This window comes from Tetrao urogallus (assembly GCF_951394365.1).
Source record: "Tetrao urogallus genome assembly, chromosome: 4".
In the NCBI taxonomy this organism is placed as follows: Eukaryota; Metazoa; Chordata; class Aves; order Galliformes; family Phasianidae; genus Tetrao; species Tetrao urogallus.
In genome coordinates, this window is record NC_136817.1 from 29,759,259 (window position 1) to 29,772,889 (window position 13,631).

Sequence of the window (13,631 nt, forward strand, 5' to 3'; positions counted from 1 at the left end):
TGGGGGCTCTCTTCCACTCCAGAATGAAGCAGAGATGAGCTGCCCTGCTACACTTCTGCAGTCATTGGCTGAGGAGTAGGTTTGGGACTTATAAAGAGAGCCCAGTATCAGCTTTGCTGAGGGAGGACATGACTAGCTGAGCTACCCCCAGCTCAGCTGAAAACGAGGACATATTCATCCAAGCTGAAAATGAGGAGAAAACTTTCCTTCAGTCTCACTTCACTTCCAGCTCTAGCCTGCTCTCTTGTGGGAATTTTAATTCCCCAGGATTTTTGACACATTGTACACTTTCTGTGAATCTTCTCCAGGCTTCTCACCTGGATTTTTTAATCTATTTGGCTGTGGTTGCTGCTGATGGGAGGGGATGGTTCCTTGGCTGGGCACCCATTTGCAATGAATTTCCCCCAACCCCCTTAGGGAGGAAGCCTTGCACGTCCCTGCCTGCTGAAAGAATGTGAGATGACTCCAACTGTGACTGTCGGGGATTTTTTTATGCATTGGTTTTCTTGCGCCTGACTTCCATACACTTCCCTCCAATACAGGCAGTGTGAACCTTCTTGCTTGGGAACCACTGTCCTGTGGACCATCCTGCATGCTTTACCCTGGAAACTCTGGCCCCAGTCTGCAGCATGTGATCTTATAACAGTTGTGCTAGCAAAGAGAGATAGATAATATATGTGGCAAGTGGCTTGCAAGGCTCAGCTCAGGACCCAAACATCCAGCTAGCCCACATAAAGCAAGGTCGGATCCATTTTGCATGCTGACTTTAGTAACAAACATCCACCCTGAGTATTGCTGTGAAGTCTGCGTGATGTAGGATTTGAACCTGATTGTAATGCTTTCACTTAAGTTGGGGTGTTTGAGACTGCTTCTGGTATTGATCCTGGTTCCCTGCAGCAGCATCTCCCGTATATTAGAGGCCAACAACAGTCTTGTAACATTTTCAGCTATATTCTGGTGACATTGAATGATTGGTTTCATGCTTTCATATAAACAAAATCTCTTATTCCTAATATCTTTTTCCTAATATCTTTCCCTCTGATATCTCATGCTTTTCTCCAGCCTAAAATATATCAGGGAAAGTGTGAAGGGACACCTGCTGGGGAAGCACAGCAAGCCCATGCCTTCCAGTTGTGCTGTTGGGGGGTAGGGAAAGGAATGTTGTTTGTCCTGTGCTGACCCCACATAGACTGCCAGCTTCTTTTCCTGTGTCCGGGTTCCCACTAGTTCTTGTGTACAATAAAGCTGGTAAGGTGTGGCTACCTCCACATACCTGTGATCCCAGTGGAGGACAAGCTCCCAGGAGGTAGACACTGTTGCTGACAAATGCACATTTGCAGTACAGATGAGTTTGGTGGCAAGGCTACATGCTTTCCACATGAAATGAAGCTGAGACCTAAAGCCCCAAGACAAACACTGGGCAGTCAGTGCTGCTGAGAGCCCTTCTGCCCAGTTTGGTGACATCCATGCCTTGCTTCAGTGCATCCCTTGAAATTGGGGGATATCCCATGAGTAAAAGACAAGCTGAGCCTCTGGAGATTTCTTCACAAAAGCTCTTATCTCTGTGTGCTCACATGAAAAATTTCTTCTCAGAGAGGGTGGTGAGGTATTGGCACATGCTGCGCAGGGAGGTGCTGGAGTCACCATCCCTAGAGGTTTTCAAGAAGAGTGAAAGCACTGAGAGACATGGTTAGTGGGCATGGTGGGGATGGGTTGATAATTGGACTGAGTGATGTTAGCGGTCTTTCCCACACTTACAATTCTATGTGCAGGGACATCCTCTAGCCAGTCAGTCGAGTTAGCCCAGGACAGGCTCAGTTCTGCTTTGGTTTCTGAGCAAACAGCAGCAGCAGCAGCACGAGGCAATAAGTGAAGGGAAGGATACTGTTGTAGGAAGTCCAGAGTAGACAGAGCATGGAGAAGTTCTCTGTCTCCACAGCCATCTGGATGTAGGCAATGATGAGCTGTGTGAAGACCCAGGTTGTGCCACGGTAGAGGAGCTTTGCAACACAGGAGGTGGCCCGGGAGCTGAGGAAGGGATGGATTCGATAGTCAGCTTCTACCATGATGGCCCAGCATAGGAAACCAAAGATTTGGCCAGGGCGAAGGCCGTGCCACCATGCAGAGAAGGCAAAAGTGGCAAGGAGTGGCTGAGCTGGGCAGCGCTGGTAGACCAGCCTCCTCAGCCAGAGGGATGTACTCTTGTTCCATGTTCTGGAGAAGACAGCCAGGCGATGTGTGGTCTCTAGTGTCCAAAGGTCATGGCCAGAAAGGTCTCCCTGCTCCACCGCTGCCCCAAAGCCTGCTGCCTCCAGGAGGGCCTCATCCAGCACCCACTGCGAGTAATATGCCAGTCTGAAGAGCAAAGCCTGTGCCCACATGTGGCCCATGCTGGCCCAGCCCTGCATGCAGGGCAGCCAGGCTTCCAGCCATGCACGCAGCATCTGCAGCACCAGCACCCCGAGGTACCTCCAGCCCACAGCCCGCAGCGGGCAGGGGACGGCCCCCAGAGACGTGACCTGGGCCTGAAACTTGCTGAAGGAGCACAGTGGGCCTCCAAGGAGGGCTGGGAAGAAGAGCAGGTAGCTACACAGGGGCAAGGCTCTCTGCAACAGCCCCTGGCCAGGCTGGGGCAGCACGGTCCCTTCATGGATGTCCAGGGCCAGAGATGTCACCTTCTGAGTGAGCAGCATGATTGCAGAGAGGGTGACAGCTGGTCTGGAAGGAGAGGGCACCTGAGCGCTGCTGAGAGACTCTCAAAGGGTGGGCATGAGCATGCATATCCCACCTTCTCCTGTCATGCCCAGAGTGCTGCAGGTTGAGGGAGGCCCAGGGCTACCGACTGCTATGAAGCAGCATTTCATGCAGTTCCTCCCAAAGCAATTGGGAGGGTGGGAGAGGGAGGGAAGCAATGCTGGAGGGTTACCTGGTGTCCTGTGGCTCCAGCACCAGGGCCAGGTGGCAGAGTGTCTGCCAGCACAACTGGAGGCAGAAGACCCAGGTATGGACATAAGCTGGACTGACCAAGAGGAGCATGAGCATGGAGCCGACAGCAGGGATGAGAAGCAGCGTGGCGTAACTGCCCATGGCTGTGCCTGCAAGGAGACATCCTCCAGCAAGGAGGAAGATGTACCTAGAAGAGACCAGATGCCCTTTGGACAGCTTTTGGGGTAAACGTGGCTTGGAATTCCTGCTCTGGTGTTAGTAGTATAGTGTAGTATGAGACGTGCAGCCTCCACAGGGCCACACTGGGAAAGGACAAAGCAGGTCCTGCCTGGCCCCTATCTGCGTCACACTGGAGACAGTCCCCATTCCCTGCCCTGCTCTTCTTGCCTATGTGCTCATTCTGGTAAATCCACCTCTTGCAATGCAGGAGAGCCTAGCCTGGCTATTGTAGCTTTAACCACCCTGAACTGGCCCTACTGCACAAAGAGGGGACTGCGGAAAGCCAGGAGAGACCCAGAAAGTACCCATGGACACAAACTGCCCCTGGTATGGAGACCACGTACCGGGAAATCAGAGAGAGGTGCCCCAAAGCACAGAGGTAATGGAAGAGAGCAGCGAAGAGGAAAGCTGCTAGCTGGTACCAGGCTGCAGGGAGAAGGATGAGCAGGTCTGCCCAGCGCATCGAGAACCTTGCTTCTTCCAGCCCCTGGAGAAAGGACTGAGCCAAGGGTGCTGGTTTATATGCGTCAGGACCATGGCGCAAAAAGAAGAGAGCCATGGAGACAAAGGTATCTACAGGAAGAGGAATGTGTTTTCCCATTCACTAGCGTTGGCTTCTTGAAGCACCTCTGTCCCAAGGTTTGTGTGTAGGTGGAAAAGTTGGTTATTTACTTTGCCAGACGCCTGGGCCATTATCACATGCTTTGAAGGCAGCAGGAGCCAGGACAGAGATAAGAGCCTCTTTGAGCTGCCAAATGTGTCATGCTGGGATGCACTTCAGAGCAAAATCCCCAGGTACATCCTGGCTTAGTCCTTTCTCTTGGCTACTTCTCAGCTCAGCCCTTTTTGGAAAGCTGCGGTTCTTTCCAGCTGGCTGGGAAACTGAATGGATTTCTGCTTTATTTTAGGCACGTGAAGAGTGTTATTGCAAAGAGAAATACCTTGGAATTTCCCCCTGGAAGACAAAATGAGAGAGGAAGAAAAAATAAGGTTTTACTCTTCCTTGAATGAATGATTTAAAATACTTAGATTTGTCTATTTTACAATAAATAGAGCAAAACTAGTGCCTAATATTACAGAAAAACCTGTGCTCATAAAAAAATAATTTTTTTTATTTTGAAACTTCTATGAATTATTCCACTCTTCACTGAGCTTTTCAAGCCACCATGATGTTGTAAAGCTAACCTCATTGTTTAGATGGCTTTTTTGGTTATAAGAAGGCAGGGACCAAAACCCCATGGAAAAAAAATGGCTCAGAGTGAATACTGCAGAGGAACTGCCTTCTCATTTTGCACTATTTGTAAGAGCAAGTCAGTAAGTGTTTGCAGTTCATATGTGATAGAGAGAAGCTTTTTCCATGCCACATTTGGCATGCATGACGTGCAGCAACAGCCTGGTTTCATGGGACTCGTCCTGCCAAGTCCACGCAGCCCAAAACTGAGTTTGCAGGGTAAATATTTTTCAAGGCCTTTGTAGTGTCTATTTAAGCAATTAACTGCTATGGTTCTGAAAAAATGTTACTGCTTTTCGAGAAGCCATGGTAGCATTGGAAACGTGATACTTGGCTAGTGCCTCTTATTTTTTAATGCTAGCTGCTGGACTGTGGAAGGGTAATTTTATAGTGAGCATGTGAGCCATAGGGAAACCTATGAGACAGCTCATTTGCTTTATTTCTATGTGCTAAACAAGCAACAACATGGTTCTTGTCTGAAGATACAATGATTTGACAGTAAATGAGAAGAAGTGGGCTGAGTACTGTCAGAGCAAGCTGTGGGCATGAAATCAGAGCAGATACAACTTGGATACTACTCTTGGGCTAGTATCCAGAAATTTCATGGCTGCTTTCTTAGTGAAATATACTGCTTTGGGAACAGTTTTGGTTGTCTATTGTAATGTAATGTATACTGATCTTATATGTATGTAGGGTATAGATGTGATCCTCACACATACAAACTTGCAGGGTGCACTGCAAAGTGAAAGGTTCAGATCAAAAATAAAACCACCTTTATTTTAATGAAGACTTTATTCTAGAGAGAAGCACATAAATTGAAAGGGAAGCTATTGAAATGAGGTTTAGAAAGGCTGAACTGAGCTCCTGCCTCAGACCTTCTCTGTGACCTTGGGCAACCTGGATTTTCCCATCCACAAAACAAGAAGATAGCTTCTGCCTTCCCGTAGCATTATAAAGCAGAATCAATTGGAAACCTTGAGACTTTACATTTGCAGCTGATAAGTGGAAAATGAAAGTGCCTAAATGAGAATGGAATTAATAAATAAATGCATTAGTTGACTAAAACACAAGCATGCAAAAATTCTTTCTCTGTTTGCAGGCAGCAGTCGCACACAGTTATTTTGCTACCTGTTGCTACTGCAGATTTGCTGACCACTACCTGCAAATGGCTCATGGCTGCTTATGGCAAAGACCTTTTTGTCTCCCTGGACAAAAGACTGCATCCCAGTAGCTTAAGGATAGTGCAGAAGTTGATTGTTAGGCTGGATATTGGGAAAAAATTAATCTCAGGAAGAGTAGTGATGCAGTGGCACAGGCTGCTCAGGGAGCTGGTGGTGTCACTGTCCCTGGAGATGTTCAGAAAACAGGATGTGGCACTGAGGGCTGTGATCACCGGGCACATGAGCTGGGGTTGGACTGGATGATCTTAGAGGCCTTTTCCTACCTTCATGATTCTACGATTCTGCCGCAGCCCCACTCGCAGAGGTCTGAAAAGCTCCATCTGCCTGGTAGTGATGTAGCTTTGATCTCAGTCTCTCTGGCTGGTGACTCCTGTTCCCTGGTACAGTAGGATGCCAATATGGATATAGTTGGAAGTTAGGGAAACTAGGCAAGTGGAAGGTCTCTCATAGAGAACACTACAAGATGTCTCTACTGGGGCAATCACTTAACAAAATACACCAATGGGCACTCTCATTACTCCAGTACTCATTTTTACTGACATCTGCAGAGTATGTTGCCAGAAACCCAACCTTTTATACTCTATTTTTCAGATAGATTAGGTCACTGAAACAGTGCAGACATGATCTGTCTGGTATAACCAAAAAGGTAAGCACAGAAACCTTAGCAAGACTAACTATATTCATTTGCAGACTAACCACAACCACATCCTTCAAAGTCACTGTCTGGAGCTCTAAGTTAGTCTGATAGCTTGTATAAGATGTCTTTGCTCCTGTTCACTAGAGAGATTGCTCCAGTGTTAGTGTTTTCTGGGTTACTTCTAGGTTGACAATCTTTTCCTAGAGAGAGGGAAGAAAGAAGGTAGTCAGGTAACTATGCAGTCATATATTCTTTGTCTTTTAGCTGGAAGAGTTTGCATGTTCCTCTGGGCTGGGTTAGACAGAATGTTGCACCAATCTGTTTTCTCAGTGTGTTCAGGTCTTCTGGGTTTGATGGCTAAGTCCTGCAATACTCCAGCACTTTAATCTACAACACATTCCATGTAGTTTTCATTTCCAAATCTCACCTTGGTGTGTGTGCTCTGTTCAGCAGTACTTTTGTAAGTCTTTTTGTGCACATGCAGGTAGTAAGTGATTCCTGGGTACCAAATACAGCTTAGAGAGTTTGAGGGCTGCACTGCTAAGTCCCTACCACGTGCAACACATTTTGTCTCAAGATTTAAAATCTCGCAGTGTCTCTGTCCTCAAAAACAATGGATCCTTGAAAGTTTTACTTCAAACTAGAGGGTCTATTCTGAGTCATTTAAGATCATTCAATTTACCACGGAAATTGGAGCTGGTAAAATTGCAAGAGATGCCACAAAAATGTGCACATGCATGTTTTCTGTATTAGCAGCATAAGGCTGCTCATAAAATTTCTGGTCTGCTTTAAACAGTACAGCTATAAACCTTACAAATCCAGGTTGCTGGCTTCATCTGGGTATGGAAAGAAGGCGGCAAAGATAAATAAATCAGAAGCCTGACAAAACTAGAAATATTTGCAGAAATTCAGACCCATTTCTGACAGCAAGTAGCAATTGGCATGCTCTGGATGGACAGAAAGGTGTATGTGCTTCGTATAAATGCAAGAGGACATGTCCGGAGACATGCTTGCTAAAGAAGGAAATCTTGAAGATTTGAGAAGCTCTGCCTGTTTTGCTGGAGCTGTGCTGCCCTCAAGTGGCTTTTTTTTTTTTTTTTTTTTTTTTTTTTTTAACTTTTTTCTTTTTTTTTTCAATGGCAGAGGAGGTGGTTTATTTTCAAGACAGAATCTTATTGGGAATTCCTTTCTTTCCTTCAGTTTTGAGTCCAAGGCCAGATAGAGACAGATCCTTTTGATCCTCCTAAGGCTTTGGTATATTTCGAACAGAGACTGACCTCACTGAAGACTGTACTCTGTGTTGGTTCCATTCAAGCTGACCACAGAGTTCTTCAGACAAAAGGTATACAAGTCCAGGGACCATGCCAGTGGTGGGAAATAATGGTCCAGGGCTGCATACTTTCCTCCTGCTCCCTTTCAGGCAGAGATCTCCTCCTGCCATCCCACCCGGCTCCTCCAGTGGCCAGGAGAGAGCAGGCTAGAGCAGGGGAACTGCTGGAAGCTGCCGGGCCAGGAATGCCTCTAATGCCCCAGGAGTCCATCCTGGGACCTGTGCATTTCAGTACCTTCATCAGTGACACAGGCAGTGGAATTGTACACACCCTCAGCATGTCTTCTGATGACACTGAGTGTGCAGTTCACACAGCAGAAGGCAGGGATAGACAGGCTTGAGGAGTGGACCCATGGGAACTTAATGAAATTCAGCAAGGCCAAGTGAAGGTGCTGCACTTGGGTTGGGGCAATCCCAGGTATGTGTTGTACTGCAAAAGCACCAGTATTTCTGTGTAAGGTTTACCAATCCCGAAGAAAGTACAGAGGAAGTTAACATTTATAAGTTTAATAGAAAGGTACTCACATACCCAGAGACAACCAGCTGGTAGAGTGTCTGCCCTTGGGTTTCCTCCAGCAGATACCAGTGGTGGCCAACCAGCAAGATGTCCACACAAACCCTTAGCCCTGTGGCCATATATGTAACAGCAGGAGACAATAAAGCACTGTGTATCAGGAGGTCATTCACAGAAAGCAAAGATACAGCGATAGAGCAGTTTCTCACAAGCAGGTTTCTTCTAGTTACATGCAGAAGCTAGAGGTAGTTTACTTGTGCTTCTGATTGAGCATGAGCCCTTACTCATGAGCTAGTCACCTGCTCAGGCTGTGATCTGTACTTTTTCCACACACAGACTGGAAGAAGAATGCACTGGGAACAGCCCTGAGGAGAAGGGCTTAGGGGTCCTGCAGCACAAAAAGGTGGACACGATCCAGCAATGTGTGCTTGCAACTGCACCAACAGAGGGGTGGCAGCAGGGTGAGGGAGGTGATTGTCCCCTTCTACCCTCATGAGGCCCCACCTGCAGTGCTGCGTCCAGGTTGGGGACCAGCATGAGAAGGATCTGAAGCTGCAGAAGCAGGTCCAGAGGACAGCCATGAAGAGCTTCAGACTTCTAGATCACCTTTCCTATAAAGAAAGGTTGAAAGAGCTGGACTTGTTTAGCGTGGAGAAGAAAAGACTCCAGGGAAACCTCAGTGCAGCCTTGCAGTACTTGAACAGAGCTTGTAAGCAGGACAGGGACTGATAGTGGTATGACAAGTGGGAATGGCCTTACACTGAAAGACTGGAGATTAAGGTTAGATGTTAGGAAGAAATTCTTACTCAGAAGGTGATGAGGTACTGGCACAGGCTGCCCAGAGAGACTGTGGATGCAAATCCATGGACCATGCCAGTGGTGGGAAATAATGGTCCAGGACTGCATACTTTCCTCCTGCTCCCTTTTAGGCAGAGATCCCCTCCTGCCAGCCAGAGAGACTGTGGATGTGGAGGTCCTCAAGGCCAGTTGGATGGTGCCCCAGGCAGCCTGATCCAGTGGGTGGCAGCCAGCCCACAACAGAGGGTTGGAACTAAATGCACTTTAAGGTCCCTTCCACCCTAAGCAGTTCTATGATTCAGTGATGATGAAATATCTCAATTCCTCTCCAGTGTAAAGAGAGTAGAGCTCTCCTCAAGAGGGCACAGCCGAGAGTTTGAGCTTACCAGTTCACGGAGGTCTACAGGACCTCTGCCTTTCTGCTAAATTCCAGACAAGGAGAACCTGAGTCACTCATGGTACATTTTGGACATGGTCCAACTGGAACGGATCAAAAAGACCATTCTTGGCCTTCTCAGTGGCCTTTTTGCAGTGGCATGACACCTGAATGTTGGCACTTCTATCTGAGTCTTCTGGGCTCCCTGGGCAATAGGACCAGGGCAAGGAGGACTACTGGTTTCCTGGGTTGCATGAAGAGGAGTGTTGCTGATGGGTTGGGAGAGGTAATTCTACTCCTCTGCTCAGCATCGCTGAGGCATAACTGGAGTGTTGCAACCAGTGCTGAGCACCCTAGAACATGTGAGATGTGGTCATGAAGATAATGAAGGGTCTGGAGCATCTCTGTTATGAAGAAAAGCTGAGAGCTGGAACTCTTCAGCTTGGAGGAGGGTCATGCATTGGGAGTTTATCAGTGCGTACAAGTACTTGTGGGGAGAAATGATGACAGACTTTTCCAGTGGTGCCCAGTGACAGGACAAACTGTATGGGGGGGGGTGGAGGACTTTGGGGTCTGTGTATGGCTTTAGCCACGGGGGTTTTGGAGGGCCCCAGCACTGCCTCAACCCCACAAAGGCCCCAGGTAGGGTCAGAGGCATCTGGTGGAGGGGACTGTGGAGCATGCTGGGGCTTATGGGGCAGCCATAGGGGAAGCTGGGTCTTCTGTTACAAGACTCAAGGGAAGTTAGGAAACACTATGGGGACTATGGGTACTCAGGAACACAGTGTGATATCTGCAGGGTTGGGATAACTGGGGAAGCTGTTGAATACAGGGATTAAGGTAACCCTTGAGGAGCTATTGGGAACTGGGGGGAATTGTGAAGTGCTCGCTAGGGCAAAAAAACAAGGTGGGGAGTCTACAAGGTATAGTACAGGTCAGAGGCACCCAAGGGACTAAAGGGTACCTGGGAGGTTGGGAGAAGGTAAGGGTTTATAGGTGAACCTGGGTTGGCCATGACCATCCTGAATGGGGTCAGAGGCACCCACGGGGGCTGAAGGACACCCAGAGGGGAGCAGGGTCCCACGGTCCCCCCAGAAGCTGATGCCAGAGCCCAGGCCTGTGGCACCTCTTTTATTGCAGGTCCTAATGCAGCCCCTTCCCGAAGGGAGGGAATCCATCTCTCCACGCATTGTCCCCCATTTCAAGACTCGCTAACAGACACATAGGTGTTAGCGAGGTGCACAGGCAGCCCGTTAAGGCAGGAGATACGCACATAGCGATGGAGCTGCCGGGCCTGGTAATTGCAAGGGGGCCGGCTGTCTCCACCCCGCAGGTTGCAGGCTGTGATGTCCATGGGTGTTGAGGTGCTGTGGAACCCCTTTGAGTCGGCTGGGAGGGTACAGGTGGCCACCATGTCCTCAGCTGGTGCATGTACAAAGGTGTTGGATTGCTTGCAAAGCCTCCCTGGGGCCGTCACTTGCCGTCGTGCCAGCATGATCCTGCAGTAGAGGTGTCCCGTAAGCCCGAGCGTCCGGGGGTGGTCCACATGCTGCCGCAAGAACTTCTCATAGCGGGTCTCTCTCGCAGCCCCTGCCACTGCTGCCAGTATGAGGACTAGGCATAGCATCCAGCTTGCCATGAGTACCTGTGGAAAGTGGGGTCAGAGCCTGGACTGCTGGAGCCCTGTCTGGAAACCCCATCTTGGGCACCTGAGTCCCCTGTAGAGTGCCCCAAATATGAGGGTCCATTACAGATCTCCTCCAAATGCATGGAGAAGTGCCCTCTCAGACACCTGGATTCACTACAGAAGTCCTCTGGAGACCTAGGTCATCTGTGGATTCCACCCAGATGCCCGGATTCTGTACAGAACATCCCAAGAATAATAGGTCTCCTACAGTTCTGCATCCCACAGTCACCTGTATCTCTTACTGTACATCTCCTCTGGACATCTGGATCCCCTATAGCTCCCCCACACCCTCAGACACCTGTATCTCTTCCATACCACTAGATGCTCAGGTTCCTTACAATTTCCTCCTGCAAATATTTTAGTCCCCTGCATGTCCCTCACCTGAATTTCTGTGTGCCTCCGTTTCTCTTCTGGCCTCAGGGTCTCCTGGTCCCTCCCACTCCTCTGCACTGCTCTTATACTTGTCCCAGCTGAGCCCAAAAGACAAAGGTCCAGGAGAAGGGGCAGGGCAAAGAGCAAGGTCCAGTGTGCGTTGGGGGGAATCCGGCATTCAGGAGGCCCCACTCCCCTCACACCACCCCCCTCTCTGCCAAGGTCACTAGATAATCATTAATTAACCACATGACTGTCTGCACACATCCCCTCAGGTGCCCCCTGCCCATCTCACCATACAATAAGGCTCTGGCCTGATGACGCTTGGACCTATGCACAGGATGCTGAGCACAGTGAACAGCACAGAGCTTATGGCCTGGGGCTGTACACAGGTGCCCCCTCCTCAAGCATTCTGCTCCCACAGACTCTACCTCAAGCACTCCTGCCCCAATGAATGTTATAATGAGGCCCTTGGGACACAGAAAAGAGCACTCGGAAGACCTTGAGTCACAGAAAGATGCTGTGAAATTCTTGGGTTTAACAGGAAGGGCTTTGCAGGACTTTGGAGCACCAAAATGAACATGGGAGCAGATGAACTGAAAAATGAACTGAGCAGAAAAAGATTTTGGAAATGCTAGGAGTGCACAGAAATGCCCAGGGAGAACTCTGGACAAAACAACAAAAGAGATCACGAGTCACTGGTGTGCACAGGAAAACACTCTGAGAATACTGAGGCCAAAAAGAAAGGCACTTGGAGGTCCCCGAGTACATTCAGAGCTGTGTTGGGCAAGCAAAATGAATTTGGAGGAACTTGTGTTGAACTGCAAGGATTCAAGAGACAACTGCTAAGCACAGAAAGGCAACTGGAGGACTCTTCGGTGCACCAAACTTCACGATAAAACCCTGTGACATGCAGAATGTCATTTTCAAGGCCCAGGCTCATCAAACACCTACTGTGAGTTCCCCAAGTGGAGACAAACCTGTGGGTTTCACCTGCCAACAGAGCCATTGCTCTGAGAGAGCTTCTGGGAGGTGGTGAGTGAGGGCTCCCCTCTTCTGATTCCATCTCTTGTTCTTTTTCCTTTTTTTCTGCCCCTCCCATGTGCCAGGCACACCAGGTCTGGATAAATACAATGCAGTAATCCTTATTGCTCAAAAGGTAATGGGCGACCTCACCTCTGACTGACCACCATGCAAGGTCCCTCCTGCTCCAGGTGATTCACTCCTCAGCCTGCAGGGTTTCCTTAGCAAGGAGTATCAGTCCCCTGGTAGCTGACTAGTTTACTGTACTACTTTCAGCTCAGCTGGGTGCTGCTCCAACAGTCCCTTCCTGCTGTTACTGGGAACAAAGGACTGTAATTGCATCCAGCTGAGGGCACACTCGGCACAAGAACAAAAGGCACTTTTGCACCAAGTTAGCACTTGACGTTCCCACCAAACCATCATTTCCAAAGGCTGCTGATCTGAGGGTATGCCGCTCACTGACATGTGAAAAGTTCTGGGAAGGGCCTTGTTAGAAACCCCAAGAGCAAAGAGTCCAATACAGTAGAATTGCATAGCTGTGGGAGTGGAATGATGTCACGAGTGGAATGATCTCAGGACGGTGCCAGATAGCCCTCCAGCAGAATTTTCCCAGCTGTGAGCATCAGTTTGGTTACTTTCGCTGGATCACTGCCAGAAACTACTGATTTTGGAAAACCCAAACAGCTTTACAGGTTCCCGAAACACAGCTCCTTAAACAGCAGGGCCCTGAAGAAAGCTAGATAAATGATTCTATGGCTGTATGATGATCAAATAGGCTGAGGGAGCTGCGTTTGTTCAGTCTGGAAAAGGCTTTGGGCGACCGCAGTATTTAAAGGGAGATTATAAACTGCAGGGAAATCAACTTTTTACATGGCCAGATCATGATAGGACAAAGGGGAACGGTTTTAAACTAAAGATGGGAGGTTTGCATTAGAAGTCAGGGGGAAGATTTTCACTAAGAGGGCAGTGAGGCACTACACAGCTGCCCAGAGGCTGTGGTGCCCCATTTCTGGAGTGCTCAAGGCCGGGCTGGATGGGGCCCTGAGCAGCCTGAGCTGGGGGGGGATGGAACTGGATGATCGTTGAGATCCCTTCCAACCCCAGCCATTCTGTGTTTGATTTCTGCCACTCTGCTTACTCCTTTGTGTGCTATCTTAACTGCTAGCAGTTAGATGCAGAAGGGAGTTTAAAGGAAACATTCTGCTTTTGCTCTGAGCTTTGTGCTCTCTTAATTTCAGTTCTGGTGTTGCATCGAGCTGCTGCCGTGCGTCCTCATGGTGCCAGGACATCATGCCAAGTATTTAGTCCAGATGAAGT

At 48.8% G+C, this 13,631-nt stretch overlaps 2 protein-coding genes across 2 annotated transcripts; both read right to left on the reverse strand.

The window, feature by feature from the left end:
- Positions 1–1,814: 1,814 nt before the first annotated feature.
- On the reverse strand, positions 1,815–3,628 carry MBOAT4 (membrane bound ghrelin O-acyltransferase MBOAT4; the record flags this gene model as incomplete). Its single annotated transcript, XM_079534435.1, has 3 exons — positions 1,815–2,718; positions 2,927–3,133; positions 3,510–3,628. The coding sequence occupies 3 exons, from the start codon at positions 3,626–3,628 to the stop codon at positions 1,815–1,817; spliced, it is 1,230 nt and encodes a 409-aa protein (XP_079390561.1).
- A 6,805-nt stretch (positions 3,629–10,433) lies between these two features.
- On the reverse strand, positions 10,434–10,871 carry LOC306945992 (ribonuclease CL2-like; the record flags this gene model as incomplete). Its single annotated transcript, XM_079534900.1, has 1 exon — positions 10,434–10,871. The coding sequence occupies one exon, from the start codon at positions 10,869–10,871 to the stop codon at positions 10,434–10,436; it is 438 nt and encodes a 145-aa protein (XP_079391026.1).
- Positions 10,872–13,631: the final 2,760 nt, after the last annotated feature.